Here is a 17,713-nt window from a genome sequence, read left to right as displayed (position 1 = left end):
CTTCTCCATCCTCCTCCCACCCTGTCTGGCCTCCTGCCTCCCTCCTGCTTCCCAGAACAGCCGGCCTGCTGAGGCTTTCATCGATCTACCCCGTAGCATCCTGAGCGAAACTAATAGGTTCCCCAGGTCCCTCTCAGCCTTGGACTTGGCAGGCAGACCTGCTGCTGGGCCACAGGCCCCCATAGGAGAGAAAGGCTGGGATGGAGGTGGAGGGGAAGCCAGGAAGAGAGCAGCTTTTAACCCCTCTGGGGGCAGCTGCCTTCCATAAATCCCTTAGTTCCATTAAACAGGTAGAGTTGAGGAGAATGACATTTGGAAAATTCTACACTGCACGCAAAAACTCCTAATGTTCTTAATGTCACTAAACTGCACGTTCCCTTCCAGATTCCTTCCGCTGCCTAACAAAATAAAAGGTTCCCTTTCTGATTCATAGAACTAGAGAATCCCTGGGCTGGAAAAACATCAATGTTCTTCGAGTCCGACTTACCATCCACTGGCTTAATTCACTTGCTGACAGTTGGCAAGAGGGGCTTCGATCTTTCCTTAACTACCTCCAGCGACAGGGAACTCACTACCACTGCGTCTTTAGACTCCTTGAACAGAGCTAAGTGTCTTTTGACCTCCATCCACTCTTTGTTCTGGAGCGTAGTCCTTGAGGCTGCCAAGAGCAAATCTGGTTCATGATGGTCCTTCCCACTCTTCCTCAAGCCAGGCACCCCCTTCCTTCAGCTGCTCCTCAAGTGACATGGGGTCCGTTCCCCACCTGGCACTGCGACTCCCCTGCTCTGCTAGGATGTGGACTCTCACTCTTCCCCCTCTGTGGCCTCAGTCTCTAGTTCAGCCCCCTGGCAAGCGCGGTGCTCCCTGCCTCACACTGGGCATGTGCAGGAGAGTTCCAAGTGGGAATTCCTACCCAAGCCCGTGAAATACTTAGTGTTTGTATATATCCTCTACTATATATATGCATGCGTATATGCTAGCAAGTATTTTACATTGGTTTAAAACCAAGGACTATATTTTGTGGATTGGATAATAAATCCGGTAAGAGAAGGAGCTGGGTGAAGGACAGTTAGGATGTGAGTGGGTGAGGAGGGGGTGAATGGAAATCAGATTGGTGAAGCATCTTCTAGGGAACAGGCACTGTCCTGCTTACTTGACATCCTCTAACTAACCCTGCAAGGTAGCAGTTGTCCTTACTTGACAGGTAAGGACACTGAGGGGCAGAAGGGTGAAGGGAGTCGCCTGCACCAGCCAATCCTAGCAGCACTGGAGCTAGACTCACCTGCCACCCTGTGCTCTGTTTGCTGCTCCAGGTGCGGTCCAGGCTGGGAAAGGAGTGGGTGATGGGAGATCCTGGGTGGGATGCAGACCTCACCCCACCCCCAAAGACCTGCTGCCATCACTGTCCCCATCCTACCTCTCAGCACACACATGATAGTGTGCTGATGGGATGGGGATGCTACTTCCTTGGTTAAAGGGCAGCAGAGCACCCCATGGGGCTGTCGGGTGGGGGCACGCTGGGCATTGATTGGAGCAGGCTCCCCAGTTTATCTGCCATCCGGGGGGCTCTTCCGGACAGTTTTAAAGGGATGAACAGTCCCTAGGCTGCCTTGGCCAGGCATCTCCATGCTGTGCCTAATCCTGCTGTCCTCCAAGCTTCTCTGTCGCATCCCACTGAACTTCACTGCCCCTCGGAAGGATCCCAGGGGATTTGGCCTCCTTCCCAGCCGGGCTCTAGAGACTTTCCCTGCTACATTCCAGGACCCGTGGCGTTGTCCTCGGCCATCCCTCCAGCCGCAGTGCTCCCTCCCACGTAGCATGCCCGGGTGGATCTTTTCTTGAGCCAAAGAGATGGCCAGCACTCTAGGAACACCAGCTCTGTGGCCTCCCGTGACCATCTTAAGTGTCTTTGGGGTCATGTACTCAGACTTTTGTGCGAGTCGGATTTTGCTTTTCACGTCATCTCTGAGGAAGACATCATGAATATTCTCTCCATTTCACATATAGATATAAATGAGGCTGGCCCCGTAGAAAACCAGATGAATCAGACTCTCAAACAAAGTATGGGTATGATTTGAACTTTGTCATAGACTCAGTTGCAAGACCCTGCACTGAGCTCCCAGCTGGCAGGGTCTGAATCTGATCCACCTTCTCTGCTGACATCTTGGCGGCCCCATGCCTGGCACTGAGGGTACACACGGTGTGGGTTGGACAGCCTTGTGCTTTCGTCCCTTTTTGTCTGCCTCAGTGAGCCACCTCTACCCCTGAGCTGTTGCGGGGATGAGTAAATGCAGGAGAAGGAGCACTGAAACCAGACTTTCCCGTTCCCAGCATGCTTCCACACCATGTCCCTGTGCGCTCTCAACTGTCATACCCATTTTACAGATGAAGAACAGAGCCTCAGAGAGGTCAGATGACTTCTCAAGGTGATACAGCTGGTGAGGGCGGACGCTGAGCTTGAATCCCAATCTCATGCAAGTCAGGGTTGGCAGGAAATGCCCCAGCAGCATCAGGACCTCTCCCGATGTGTGGTGAGGGGCTACAGGGGGCGCAAACAGCAGGGAGGTGGAGGGCGAGATTTACAAGTCCCCTACAAGGCCCTGTGGGGGAAGGAAGAGAGACCAGCTGGTTCTGAAGCCTCTGGAGTGACAGCCCCTTGCAGGGCTTTCCCTTGCCCCTTGTAGCCCCCAGCCCCCCAGACTGCCCTCTGGGGACCCATGACCAACTGGAGCATGGGTGTTGGCACCAGCTTCCCAGGTCTGTTTGCATCATGCCAGGCCCTGGGCCCCACCCTGCTACCTTCTCCTTATTAGAAAACACACCCAGCGTGGGCTTTCCTCCCAAGTCCAGAGATGCGTGCCCCAGGCGGTACACCTGCTACCCCTGCTGGCTGTGTCCTGAGAGGCATCTGGTCTCTGGAGATGGGAAAGGGGGAACCCTGGCCCCTGCCACACCCCTGTGTGACTAGGCAAGTCTTGGCATCTCTGTGAATCAAGGGAGGTGGCCAGGGTGGCTGTGCCCTTCAGAACCCTCTCTCTCACCTTTTGATCCTGAGGGTCAGGGAGGTGAGGAAGCTGCGCAGGGAGGAGTCTGGGGTCACTTTCAGGACATCCCTGCAGTCACTGTCCTGTGGTTGGAGCAGAAACTGGAGCATGGGGGCCTCTGGTGAGAAAACCAACCCCTGCCTTGCCGTCCAACGTGTGGAGCCATGTCTGGGAGCTACTCCTCTCGTCTTGCCTCGTGTTCCCCTCTGTGTGTAGGTTTAAGATGCCTTGTAGGATTGTTGTGAGGACTTAGACAAGCCATGTGGAATATTTAGCTCATTATCTGGAACACAATAAGTATTCAATAAATATAACTCTTGTCGTTATTTTTAGGAGCAAATGCCTGTACTTCTCTTTCCACTAGAGCTGAGACCACCATCTTCCCAGGAGAGCCCCCCACACACACACACCCCTGACCCCCCACACACACCTTCTTGCTGGCCTGCCTTCACGAAGCTGAATTAAGATGCTTGTGTCTCAGCGATGTCATTCTGGAAACCCTCCTCCTACCCCCTGCTCCTAGACAGCAGATAGCTGGCGGAAGGAGGGGAGGCCTTGGCTCACAATCCCACATTTTCATTTTGTTCTAGGCCCATATTGTTGCCCGTTGGAGTGGAGTTCAAAGCCTGTCCTCTTATAATCATAATGATACCTTGACTTAATGCAGCCACGGTGCTCTGAGGAGTTCAAAGGGTTTTTGTTAGACCTGTTTCCTGGGCTTGTGATCTTGAGACGACTGCACCCCCCAGCATCTACAGTGAAAACAAAGGCCGGGCTTTGGTACCCCTAGATGGGACATTTCTGGGCCTTTACAATGGACAAGGCCTGGGCCTGAGCCCTTCACATCTTACCTTATTTAATCCTCAACATGGTCCTGTGAGCTGGCTGCTGTTATTCTCATTTCTTACAGGAGAGAACTGCAGCCAAGAGCCCCGACCACATGAGGAGGTCACTTGGTGCATAAGTGGCCAAATTAGGGGGGAAAACTAGGCCTGCTGGTCTCTAAACCTGGGTCTTGGCCGCTGGGTGGTGCTGCTCCTGAGGGCTGGCGTGGGGGTGGGGGTCCTCAATGGACCTCAATCTCTCTTTAAAAGAACATTCCCTAGGGAGCTGGGGGAAAGCCATGGGGGCTGAGGCATATTCTTTGTCCCTGAGATGGGAATACCCACGTCCCCAGAGGTTGAGAACATTGCTCAGTTAAGGGGGCTGCTGCTTCGCACCAGCAGTGGGCCACACCCATGGCCCTGCCTCTGGCCCTGTGTCTCCCAGGACAGCACGTGGACCCTCAGGGGCTTCATCCTCTCTCTCCTCCAGGCCTTTTAAACCTGGAGAAGCTGCTCCGGCAATTCCTTATCTCCAAGGACACGCTCTCGGTCCGGATGCTGGATGACACCCGGGACCCCACCCCACTCCTCAAGGAGATCCGGGACGACAAGACAGCCACCATCATCATCCATGCCAACGCCTCCATGTCCCACACCATCCTCCTGAAGGTGGGAGCCGGGCTGGGGCGGGCGTGGTGGGCACAGAGCATCCTCCTCCTCCTCCTCCTCCCTCCCCCTGAGCTGGTAGGCTGCTCCGTCCTTGCCTTGGGTGTCGCCAAAAAGAAAGGCAAGAAGAGGGTGATGCTGTAAGAGTGTTAACTCCTGGTTGCAGCTGACCCTCCCTGCCTGTGGGTCTGTGGGTTCCCGGGAGGGGCCGAGGCACTTGGTGGCCTTGGGGCAGAGGCTGTGTGCCAAGTGGCATACAAGTATTTCCATATTTTGACAATGCGTGTCGCTGAGCATCTGCCCTCTGTGTGAGCCCCGAACGGTTTACAAAATGCTACCATGTGACTTCCCAGCCTGATCCCCTCAGTGACCCAATGGGGCAGGTACCCCCATCTTCCCTGGACGGGTGAAGAAACCGAGACTCTAGGAGATGAATGGCTTTGCCCAAGGTTGCACCGTGGAGGAGCACAGCTGAGCAGATACCTGTTGTGCCTGACAGCCAATCAGCACTTTCTTCTACCCCCAGAATGCAAGGGGCAGGGTGGCAGTGTCTAAATCAGAGTGGACAGTGATGGAAACTGGAACTCTGTGAGGGAGAGTTCTCTCCCATCTGACAACGAGAGAGACCAGGACAAAAGTCAAGTCCAAGGGAGGGGGTGGGGGGGCAGGGTTGTGGGGGCTCCATGCTCTGGAGAAACAGCTGGAAACAGCTGGGTAGCCTTGGAGTCCCCGGGCACCAGCTCCTGGGCTGGTGGCTGGGCTAGGCATCAACCCCAGAAAGGTGGGCCCCACTTGCAGGCTGCTCCAAGGCTCCCAGCAGCTCCCCCGGCCCCTCCAGGCACAGGGGCCTCCTCTAATGCCACTCTAATTGCACATTTAAACGTAACCTGCCATCTTCCACTGGGGGAGCGAGGCTCCTCGTTAACCTCTGCCAAGCTGTGAGGAGCCCAGCAGACACTCGATGATTGTCTCTTCCTCCTCCTCCCCCTCCCCATCCAAACCTCCCCCTCCCCAGCTAGTTTTTGTCTCCGAGTTAATAAGAGATTTGAATGAGTTCTCTGAGTACCGAGGGCTGTCCCTTCAGTCCGTTGCTATAGTGACTCTCCACAGCTCCAAACCCACGTCTGTCTGGGTGCATACACTCAACACACACACACACACACACACACACACACACACACGCACATACACGCACACTCCAATGGAAATTTTCTCTCTTTTTCTTTTCTCGTGTCTGGGCCTATGATCAGTGAAGTCATCAAAGATGGAAAAGATCCTCTAAGTTTCAGGGCCTCAGAGAGACAGGCTGAGGAGACCTCGGGGAAGATGAAGGGCACGAATAAGATAATTGTCCCCCCAGGGCCCCTTACAGAGGGTAGACAGGATGCACAGTGCCCTCTGCAGTGGCCAGAGCCTGCCTGAACAACCGCCCCCCCCACCGGGCCGATGGAAGCCTTTTGGGGGCAGCCCTTATAATAATAATATAAGACCCTCAGGAATATTTCATGACTCCCAGCATATGTGGTTGGGCTCTTTTTTAAAAAAATGTCTATTGTTAAAATTTTGGAAAGTACAGAAAAGTACATAGAAGAAAATAAAAAATCGTTATAGCTTTTTCTTTTTCTCTTATAAACCTTTAGTTTGGGACATGATGGAAAAATCTTACAGGTGCACATGGAAAAGAAAGACATTCCATCACCCGGAGACAGCCACTGTGAAATTTTGATGTCTATCCTTTCTGCCTTTATAGACACATTTGTTTCTTTTCAAAATTATCATCAGCCTGCACATACTCTTCTGTAACATACTTTTTTTCCCACTTGATTATATGCCCCACATTTTGCTTATGTCATTACATATTTGTCTACAAATACTTTAATGGCTACATCATTTCTTATCATATGGATGTACCATAATTTATTTAACCATCCCTTTATTGTTGGAGATACAGGTTGTTTTCAATCTTTTGCTATAATAAACAATGCGAGATGCACATCTTTTGTACATAAATCTTTATGCACATTCATGAATATTTTCTTAGCATAAATTTCCAGAAGTGAAATTACTCAGTTAAAGATATGCATGCTTTTAAGGATTTTGATATGATTTGCCAGATTGCCTTTTTAAAAGGCCATAACAATTTATACTCCCACCAGCAGCATATAGGTGTCTTATAGTACCCTTGCCAATACTGGGTATTTTCATTAAAAACACTTAAAAAAAATGGCTGTGCTTTTGAAGAAAACGCTCCCTGCAATGATGATTATTAGCAAGTGGTTCTGCTTGGTGGCCAGTAGTAGGCTTTCCTGAAACCACCCATTGGCCTCAGCCCTTGTGACCTTGGCACCAAGCCCATGACTACCCAGTGGGACTTCAGAAACTGGCTCCCTTTGTTCCCATTTGACTCCCTAGTGTCCCCAGCAGGCAGGCTCTGCATGGGGCTTGGACTCAGGCTGCAGGCTCATCCTCGCTAGGGGTTATAGCACAGCCTTGGGGGCACCCCAGAGAGGATGGACTCCATGTGGGAAGCAGTGTGAGCAGAGAGCACACCCGGAGCTTCCAGGAGCCTTGCTGTGCCCCCGTGAGCCTGACCCTGGAGCTTGGCGGCACTCTGCTGTCTCTTGATTTCAGAAGGATTTGCAGAGTAATCCCCTACTTTATTGAGCAGCTGTTCCAGCAACAAACTTTGTGTTTACCCAGAATTCAGGTCTTAAAAACCAAGGATCTCTTGTCTTTTAGCTTTGGGCAGCAGATCTCACAGATGGGTTTTAACCATCTGACGGTGCCTTCTCCCCATCCCCCGGCCCCAGCTCATCCCTGTAACCAGGTCACCGGGGCTCCCTCCTGTCTAGGCAGTGGTGACAGGCGATGGCATTTTTAGATGGACAGTGTTGAGTGTGCAGAGATGAGAGGAGGTCAGCAGCAGGCTGTACCGGCCCCTTGGAGGTGAAGGAGGAAATGTAGTTTTGCTTAGAGGAAAAAGAGAAGCCTCGGGCCCCATGTGACCCCCACATCATCTTGCCCCAGGCCTGGAGCCCTTCTGTACTTCATTTTCCATTGGAATGCTGGCGATAGAAGTACCCCAGGCTACTCTCACAGGAGCCCTGTAAGGGTTCCTGCAAAAACGCTTACAAAGTTATTAGAGTTCCTGGAGACATAAATGCTTTGTAAGAGGGAAATGTAATCACCCCTGGTCTTGTTTTCCCCTCATGCACCCCAACAGGCAGGACGAAAGCGGTTTCCCAGTGGCCCTGGGGCTGCAGGATACATGATGAAAATCTGCCTGTCAGAAGGCATGAGGGCCCTGGGGAGAGCTGGGCTCATTATTTACCTGATCTCCTTGTCGGCCTCTGTAGCACCTGTCACACTCAAAGTCGGGCACACTGACAGGGGAGGTTGGTGAGGGGTGTCTGTGATGGCTTACAAAGATCAGACGAAAAGGAGGCTGTTCTGAAGTCGAGCCTCCCAACTGTGGGACGAGGACACGCGGGTGTGCTGTGATCAAGGGTGAAGCATGTCACAAGCAACTTGTTCCTTACCACTAATGAAAGACCAAAGTTTGCAAATGATTCACTTGTTTCCTACATCACTGCAGACTCAAAGACTCTTAGGAGTCTCACGCACTCGCCTTTGACAGGAGTTGGATTAATTTGGGAATTACCTACAACTGCAGACTCTCCCGTCTCTGCCTCGGCCCCTAAGAGGGTTGTCGGTACTTGCATCGATATCACGGTCCTCTGGGAGAGGATAGTTTGGTTGAAAGGACTGAAATTAGGCTGCTTGGCTTTAATTTCATCTTTTCCCACTTTCGAGACATGTGATCTTGTGCAAGTTACAGAGCCTGTTGGTGTTTCAAGATTCATCAGCTGTTAGATGGGGGGTGGAAGAGGAATGATGGTGCCTCCATCACCAACTTAACCCAAGCGAAAGACTTTCTAGTGCCTGGTCCATACTAAATAATGGGTACATGGTAGCCACTATTATTGCTAATAGTTTGGGAGATAATTATTTTAGTCTTTTTTATTATTTGCTTCATTTCCCTTAAAGTCATTTTGGCTTCCATGATATCTGGTTATATCCATGAGAATGTGTCGTACATGAGAACATCAGCATCTATGAATGTCACTGCAGGGCTGGAGAGCAGGGTGGCGGTGGAGACACCCTTCTCTTCTCCATTCTTCAAGTCAAGGGCAGTGTGAGGACCAAAGGGTAGTGGGCCAGACACATGGCGGACCCTTGGAGCCCTCATGCTCTTTCACTTCCTGTGGCTTTCTGTTTTCTGTCTAATCTCCTTCTCTTCTGTTTGCAGGCAGCTGAACTAGGGATGGTGTCGGCCTATTACACATACATCTTCACTAATCTGGTAAGACATTTTCACAGCTCACCTCCTTGGCATAGAGTATCAATAACTAGGGTCAGTGGAGTGTGACCAAGTGAAGCTCTGGAGATGGGGGATGGGGAAAAACAAAGCAAAGGAACAGAAACCAACCAGAGAGGTGGGGCATTCTAGAAACATGAAAGTCCAGGAGTGACTGGGATTCTCATCTCAACAACTCTTAGCCTTGGGAGGATGGGAATCTGGGGAGTCGAATGCCTCTATCAAATGCCGCCACCTCCTAACAGTGGTTCTGATGGGTGTATCTTCTCTATAGGTCCAGTTACTGGCCTGCAGTCCAGTCACTGCATTGCCAGACCCTTATGGTAACTCAGAAGTAGGACAGCTAGGGCACAAAGTACATGCGTCATACGGTATTAGAACTGGATGCATTTACAGAGGCTGTCTTGGCCAAATCTCCTTATTTTGCTGATAAGAAAATAGATCTGTAGAAATTTGATTGAGTCAGGTTGAAACACTGGCTTTGCCACATGCAACCAACCATGTGCCCTTCAACAAGCACTGAGCCTTGGTTTCCTTATCTGTAAAATGGGGATGAGAGCACATATGCCATAGAGTTGCTGTCATTTTGAAGTGGCATAGTTTAATCTACATGGAAACATTTTGAAGCTATAAAATATTAAGAGATGTGAATGGTTCTTGTGAAGGATACACACTCAGAGACTAGAAAGAACCTCAGAGAACTGGTTTTTCTAAAAAAAAAAATTATAACTTTCACTTGAAATGATTATAGGTTCATAGGAGGAGTTGCAGAGAGAGTACAGAGTGGTACCATGTATCTTTAACCAGTTTCCTCCAGGAGTTGCATCTTACATAATGGCCATATGGTTTCAAAACCAGGACATCAAAACGTCCTATGTAGGTATATGTCAATCCCACTGTAACCAAGACACCATTTCATCGCCACAAAGATCTTCCTCATGCCGCCATTTTATGGTCTCACCACCCTCTTCCCCACCATCTCTAACCCTTAGCAACCACTAATCCGTTCTCCATTTTGACAGTTTTATAATTTCAAGAATGTTATAGAAATGGAGTCATTCAGTATCTGACCTTTCTCACTCAGTATGTACGACGAGCCTGGAGACCATTCGAGTCATTGCCTGAATCACTAGTTTGTTCTTTTTATTGCTGAGTCACATTTCTTGGTGTACACGTATCATAGTTTGCTTAGCCATGCACCTATTGGGAGACATTTTAGTTGCTTCCGGCTTGGGGCTGTTACAAATAGAGCTGTTAGAAACAATCATTCAGAGAAGAGGTTTATTTTATTTTATAAATGCATGAGATGTCAAGATCACTCAACTCAGTGGCCCTTCTGTGCAGATGTACTTCTGAGTACCTCTTATGTAATAGGGACCGGACCAGGCACTAGGGATTAAAATGGGACTAAGAAACGAAGCGAGCCTTGGAAAAACTCGAAGTACTTATTGTAGTGCAAAACGGTAAATTCTATTAGATGTGTGTACAAAATGCTATAGATCCTGGAGCAGGGGCCCTTTGCTCAGTGTGAAGCAGGCAGGAAATGCTTCATCAAAGGAGGGATCTTTGGGATCCGCCCTAAAAGAGGGGTAAGGCTCTTCTTGATAAAGGAAGAGCATTTTGGGTTACGGAACATCATATCCACATACTTGGAGATTTGCAAGGACGTGGCATGTCCAGGAGACAGTCACTTCAGACTTACAGACTGTTCCAGGGATGGGCATGACAGTTAATTACTAACCATTTATCTATTGACATCCATTCTTGAAGGGTACCCATTTAGAGGACTTAAGGGCAGATCTCTATTAATTTTAAGATCCTTGCTAAGTTAGGAAGCAGAATACAGCCTCTACAGATTTGACTCCTAAAATGAGAAAGGTTCCCGAGAAGTTACGACTTTCTTGGTCAACATATGTGATAGGGCGACCTAGGAGATGCTACAGTGTCCCTCCCTGGATTTAGGGACCGGATCTCCTGAAATGGCCTGCGAGGTCGAGGAGATGCTCGCCCAAAGGGACAGCCTCGGGCTCGGGGTGATCCTTATTCGTTTCCAGCCATAGGTTTTTATGAACCGCCCTTTCTTGGGGCCGCTTCTTCAACCCTGAAGCAGCCTGAGGCCATAGAAGACCACACAGATCACATGTGCACAACCTGGTGCATGTCTTCCAAGTGAGCACACCTGTGTAAGCAACACCCAGATCCAAAAATAGAACCCAGCCAGCACCCCAGAAGTCCCTCTCCTGCCTCGCTCCCCATCGCTACCCTGCAAAATGTAGAACAGAAGGAATGTCTTTGTTTGCTTATTCATTTATTTTTTTCTATCCGGCACTGCTGCTGTAAATCAGAGCATTAACATGTAAAAAGGGAGAAAAGGATTAGACTAGTCCCAGAGCGATGCAGGAGCATTTGCTTAAAGTAAGGAGACGTCTGGGGGAGCCTGGGCAAGTTGGCAGAACAGTAAAAGGAGATTAAAGTACAATTGGGCTCCATCTGGGGACCCCGGGATGCAGAAGGGAGGAGGGGGAAGAGGCAGGCCAGAGGCGCCCCACATGAGGCAGCCGCACTCAGCAGAGGAGGACAAAGCTGAGCAGCCAGGGGCACAGCAGTGACTTAGCAGATGGAAGGAGGCCAGTGGTTTTGGAATGTGAGTTCCCCTGGACAGTGCCTAGAACAAGATGGAGTTGCTTGGCCTGGAGATATTTTTCTTTTTTTAAGATTTTATTTATTTGTTCATGAGAGACACACAGAGAGAGGCAGAGAGACAGGCAGAGGGAGAAGCAGGCTCCATGCAGGGAACCTGGTGTGGGACTCGATCCCGGGATCCTGGCATCATACCCTGAGCCCAAGGCAGATGCTCAACCACTGAGTTACCCAGGCGTCCCTGGCTTGGAGATTTTTAAGAAGGCATCAGCCACACTGCGTACCACCACTGCCTCTTCTCAGGACTGATGATGATGAGTGTGACCATTTATCTAATGGAAAAAAGCACAGGCCTGTGAAGCCAAGTGACCCAGGTCAATGCCCCACTCTGTCTTAGATGCTGTGTGGCTTTGGGGAAGTCGCACTGACTCTCTGAGCCCGTTTTCTCATTTGTAAAATAGGGAAAGATAAAACCTTTCAAGGTCGTCGTAAAGGGAGGTAAAAACGCGTTATTGAAAAGTACTACGGGTTTCTAAGCATAGTATTTTTTTTTTTATTTTATAACACTGTGATACTTTCAAAGAGCTTTCTCCTTTTCTGGGGCCACAAAACGGAACAAGAGGAGCTCTGGGAACATGCCTCAGTCAGAGAGTTCTTTGAACCTAGAATTAACAGGACTCACACAGTTTGTAAGTTTGCAAGGAGAAATCAAAACAGTAGCTGTATGAGTGATGATGGCCGAATAATATTTGAGAAAACAGAAGCAAGGCCATTGCAAAAATCAGTCAGTGGGAGAATATTCTGGAAGCCTCTGTGACTTTCTGGAAAGGACAGGCCCTGATTAAAAGGAAGGCAATTACTTTAATATCCGCTCTTCCTGCCCGATTGCTGTTGGAGACTTGGAACAGAGAAGGAGGGGCGTTGTGCAGAGGCAATGAGTCACCCTCTGAGCTTCTCCCATCCTTTTCGCCTCATATACAGGTGCCACCTGGACTTTAATACTTATTTCTTCTCTGAATTCCTCAGGGCTACCTATTGTGGCACCGCTTTCTGAATCCTGCCATGGTGTGCGGTGCTCAGATTAGTTTTTGGAAAGCTAGCACCGTGAGCCAGAAGGGCATGGGCCTCGGTATTAGGCAGACGTGATTTAGAACTCTGGCTTGACTAGCTACGGGCTGTGTGATCCCGTGCGAGTAACTTACCCTCTCTGAGTGTCAGAGACCTCGGCTGTAAGGGAACATTGTTAATACGTGCCTCAGGAGATAGTATCCCCATAGCAACGGGCTCATAATACAAATTTAGTAAAGAGAAGGTATTATTTTACAAAATCCTCTTTATGCTTCCCATGTGCTGAAAAAGACAGGAGGTACTTATTTTTCTGCCCAGCCTTTAGTGGCCTGTAAAAGCAACTCCAATAATGCCATTTTATTTATTTACAGAGAATGCCTAGAACTTGGTAGTTTAGGTGTTATACATGACTGAGCTGGCCAGAGTAGGGTTTGTTTGTGTCTGTTCTCATTCTTCATTTCCACCCGGGCATTAAGAAAGCTGATTGATACTTCTATTGTTGGTTTTTTGAGGACCTGCCGTGCTGTTTTCCAGAGTGACTGCACCCCAGTGACATTCCCACCAGTAGTGCACAAGGTTCCCCTTTCTCTATATCTTCACCAACACTTGTTATTTCTTGTCTTTTTAAAATTATTATTATTTTAGCCATTTTGACAGGTGTAAGGTCATATCTCATTGTGGTTTTGATTTGCATTTCTCTGATGATCAGTGGTGTTGAGCTTTTCATGTGTCTGCCAGCCATCTAAGTACCATACGATCCAGTAATTCCACTTCCAGCTATATTCACCCAAAGAAAATGAAAACACTAATTCAAAAAGATATATACACCCTCTATGTTTATAGCAGCATTATTTACAATAACCAAGATATGGAAGCTACCTAAGTGTCCATTGATAGACGGATAAAGTGTATGTGTCGGGGTGTGTGTGATGGCACATTACTTAGCCATAAAAAAGAATGAGATCCGGTCATTTGTGACAACACAGGTAGACCTAGAAGGTATTATGCTAAGTGAAATAAGTCAGAAACAAATACTATGTGATTCTATTTGTACACGGGACCTGAAAAACAGAACAAATGAACAACAACAAAAATAGAAACTCAAACATAGAGAAGAAGCTGGTGGTCGCCAGAGGGGAGGCCACCGGGGGGATGGGTGAGATGTGTGAAGGGGATTAAGAGGTACAAATCTCCAGTTATGAAAAAAATAAGTTACAGGGATGAAAAGGACAGCATAGGGAATATAGCCAATAATATTATAATAACTTTGTATGGTGACAGATGGCAACTACACTTATCATGGTGAGCATTGCATAATATATATTATTGTCAAATCACTATGCTAAACACCTGAAACTAAAGTAATTTTGTATGTCAATTACATTTCAATTACATTTCAATTTCAAAAAAATTTTTTTTTCATTTTAAAAAGAAGGCTGGTTGATTTAGGGCATCTGTAATAAATAAATCCAAGTGACTGCTATAGATTTGATCAGTTAATTACCCATCATAAGAGTTGGGAGAAAAATATCCATCATGAGTCAAACTTCTAAACCTTCAATTCGGTTGACCCTAGAGACTTACAGTTTTTCTCTCTGTCAGGGAGTGGCCAATAGGTGAGTGAGTATGCCAGCCCTGAACTTTGGAGGTCAGGATAACCGACACAGAAGAGGAGGTGAGCCAAAGCTAGCGGAAACTGGCCAGGAGGACCATGCAGCTAGCTACCAGGCCTGGGAGGTCCAGGGAAGACAGGTCTGGGAGCCTGGGGAAGGTGGAGGGGGGGAGCCAAGGCTCAGTGACAGAGTGATAGTGGGGTGTCAGGCAATGAGAGAGACACTTCAACAAGATTGGAGAGACTGACATCTCCCTCTGTTCAGGGAGATGTCACTAGCAGGAAGTTTGTAGATGGTGAAGGCACACGGTTATAGCAAACAGTGAACAGATGTCCAGTGCTTTTGTTTACACATCTATTTTGAAATGGGATTTAGAGTAGTTTGTACTGGTGTCAGAGGTTCAGTTGGCAAAACAGCTTCTTGCCCTGTTTCTGGTTTTGATGGGTCAGAACTCAGTCCCAGCAGAACAAATCTGATCAACAGAGGAATGGGCCTCTGAAGGTACCTGGCTAAGATGGGAGCCTGGGGCAGAGGATTCGTAACTTTATTGATAATTTTAGTGGTAAACTAAGAGCCACGATGTGCATTTGGTCAGAGATCAGGACAGAAACCAGAAGAAAGGAAGTCCTGACAGGTGGACCAAGGTGAGGGGCAAGAGGCCAGGCCCAAATAGGGGACAAAGCGAGGCAAACAAGAAAATTATTCTGCAGAGTCACCAAAGACACAGATGATACATAAGCTATCTGAGAACCAGTTCCTGCCTTTGTACAGATTCTTCTCTTTCTTTTTTTGGTTTTCGGAGTGTTTTTAGTGTGGTGACACATATGTAACATTCCATTTGCCATTTTAACCGTTTATAAGTTTCCAATTCAGTGGCATTAATTATACTCACAGTGTTATCTGACCATTATCATTATCATTCTTCCTAAAACTTCATCTCCCTAAACAGAAATTCTGTATCCATAGAGCGAGCAGTAACTTCCCCTCCTTCTCCTCCTCCCAACCCTGATAACCTCCTATTGGCTTTTTTTTTCTAAGATTTTATTTATTTATTTATGAGAGACACAGAGAGAAGCAGAGACATAGACAGAGGGAGAAGCAGGCTTCCTGTGGGGAGCCCGATGCGGAACTCGATCCCAGGACCCTGGGGATCACACCTTGAGCCAAAGGCAGACGCTCAACCCCTGAGCCACCCAGGCACCCTCCTATTGGCTTTTATTTCATATAAGTAGAATCAGACAATATTTGTCCTTTTGTATCTGGCTTATTTCACTCAGCATCCCAGTTTCTAGATTCATCCATGTGATAGCATGCTGCAGAGCTTTCTTCTTCTAAGGTGGTAAAATACACATGACATAAAATTTACCATTTTAAGCATACCAGTTAGTAGTAATAAAAGTTGTGCCACCATCACCACCATCCATCTCCAGAACTCTTCAGGTTCCTGAACCAAAACTTCACACCTATTAATCAATGACTCCCCATCCCTTCTTCCTCTCTAGTGCTGGCAACCACCTATTGCCATGAACCTGTCTATTCTACGTACCTCTCATAAGTGGGGTTATACAGGATTTTACAGTATTTGTCCTTTTGTGAATGCCTTATTTCACTTGGCATAAAGGCTTCGAGTTTCATTCATGTGTCAGCATTTTCTTCCTTTTTTTAAAAAACTGAATGACATTCCACTGTGTGTATAGACCACATTCTGTTTGTCCATTCATCCATCAGGGGATACTTGGGTTCCTTCACCTTTTTGGCTATTGTAAGTAATATAATATGAGCACGAGTATCTAAATACCTGTTTGAGTCCCTGCTTTGTCATTTGGGGCATATACGTAAGAATGGAATTGCTGGATCATATGATAATTCTGTGCTTAATTTTCGAGGAACCACCACACTATTTTCCAGAGCAGCTGCACCGTTTTGCATTCCCACCAGCAATGCATGAGGGTTCTGGTTCCTTCATATCCTTACCAATACTTGTTTTTATTTTTTTGTAATCGCTGTCCTAATGGGTGGGAAGTGGTCAGATGTCTTTCTTATTTCTGTTTCGAGTTTGCACTTCGAAAGAAGCAAGACCACATGGCCGAATTTGAGAGTCCTGCTGATTAAGAAGCTTTATAATGAAAGAAAGTAGCCAGTGTGTAAAAACCCGGTCAGACCTGGTGAAAACCCCCAGGTTGGGAGCATCCTAGCTGTGTGTCCCTGAAGCTCTTGGGGACCTCAGTTTCTTCACGTGTAAAATGGGAATAATTACATCCATCTCAAAAATTTTTGGTAAAATTAAAAAGTAGCTGTTGATAGCACCTTGTTTCTGGTAGGTAATGCCAACTGCTATAACAGATAAACCCCAAATCCCTTGGCTTTATGCAATGGAAGGTTATTTCTCATTCAACTCACATCCCAAAAGGCTGTTCTTGGTCAATGAGCGGCCTTCCATAATGTCATGCAGAGGCCTAGGTTTCTTCTGGCCTCTAAATAAGTCCTCTTAGAGGCCAGGAATGGGAGAAAACCATGGAAGATCACACACAGGAGGATGAAAGGGCCCAGGCCTAGGAGCGGCACCCTAGTATTTATCCTCGCGGCTCCATTGGCTATTGCTGTTATGTGCCTGCACCTACTTGGAAGGGCGATTTGCAAAACGTAGTCTACTGTGTACCCGGGTAGAAGAGGAAATGGGTTTGGTGATCAGTTAGCAATACTGCCATGTTATTAAATTATTAATCATTGTCACACATCTCTTTCATGTGTGCTGGAAAAGCAATTAGCATGCTAAGCCCTGGCAAGTCTATTTAGAGGGCAACTGATCCTGTACGTGGAAGTCTGATTAGCACCTTGATATAAGGGTATCAGCTCTGTTCTCACTTCAGGTCTACACCGGAAGTGCATGTCCAGGGGGGCTGCTGGCCTGGCCGTCCTGTCTGACGCTTCCAGGTGTGGCAGGCACGGGCCAGTTACAGGTTCCCCGAGCTTGTTCCATTCTTGAGTGTGGAAGGAGTCTCTGTCCTCCGCTCGGCCTCAGGCTTTGGCAGGGGAACTGCTGTTCTACAAAGCTGATGGAAGTTTGGATAGAGGACATGAGAAATGAAGGGCCTTTGGGCAAAGCCTAGTTGGCCGCTGAGACAGCAGAGATGCCATCTGAAGAGAGGAGGTGAAGGGGGAGGCAGAGTTTGAGCTCATAAATCTGGAGGGATTATCCAGCTACTAATGAACCCAGGGAGATTTGCAATCACTGCCTAATAGAAAAGATAAAATCACCCTAATCTATTGTCAGAGAGTACAGATGGGCCCTGTGCCAGGGGAAGGAGCTGCCGCCTTGGTGAAGAGAAGCATAGAGACTTCAGGTTAAGAATCAAAAGTGGTGAAATGTCAACAAAAGGCGGGGAAGAATTGGGCCCTGGAAGCGGGAGACTGTGTCACCTGGGCTGGCAGGTATTGCCGGTGGCACAGCTGGTTGGAGGCTGCGACCGCCACTTCGTT

At 48.0% G+C, this 17,713-nt stretch overlaps 1 protein-coding gene across 5 annotated transcripts in view; it reads left to right on the top strand.

The window, feature by feature from the left end:
• Positions 1-17,713, top strand: part of GRIK4 (glutamate ionotropic receptor kainate type subunit 4) — a 425,071-nt gene that overhangs the window by 272,484 nt on the left and 134,874 nt on the right. For all 5 annotated transcript variants that reach the window (XM_035716734.2, XM_025465200.3, XM_025465201.3 and 2 more), the window contains 2 exons: positions 4,359-4,537; positions 8,844-8,897. In XM_035716734.2, the coding sequence (XP_035572627.1) occupies positions 4,359-4,537; positions 8,844-8,897 (233 nt within the window). The remainder of the gene's footprint in view (positions 1-4,358; positions 4,538-8,843; positions 8,898-17,713) is intronic.

This window comes from Canis lupus, chromosome 5 (assembly GCF_003254725.2).
Source record: "Canis lupus dingo isolate Sandy chromosome 5, ASM325472v2, whole genome shotgun sequence".
NCBI classification, from domain to species: Eukaryota; Metazoa; Chordata; class Mammalia; order Carnivora; family Canidae; genus Canis; species Canis lupus.
Note: the sequence above shows the minus strand (reverse complement) of the source record. Positions and strands in the feature narration are given on the sequence as shown.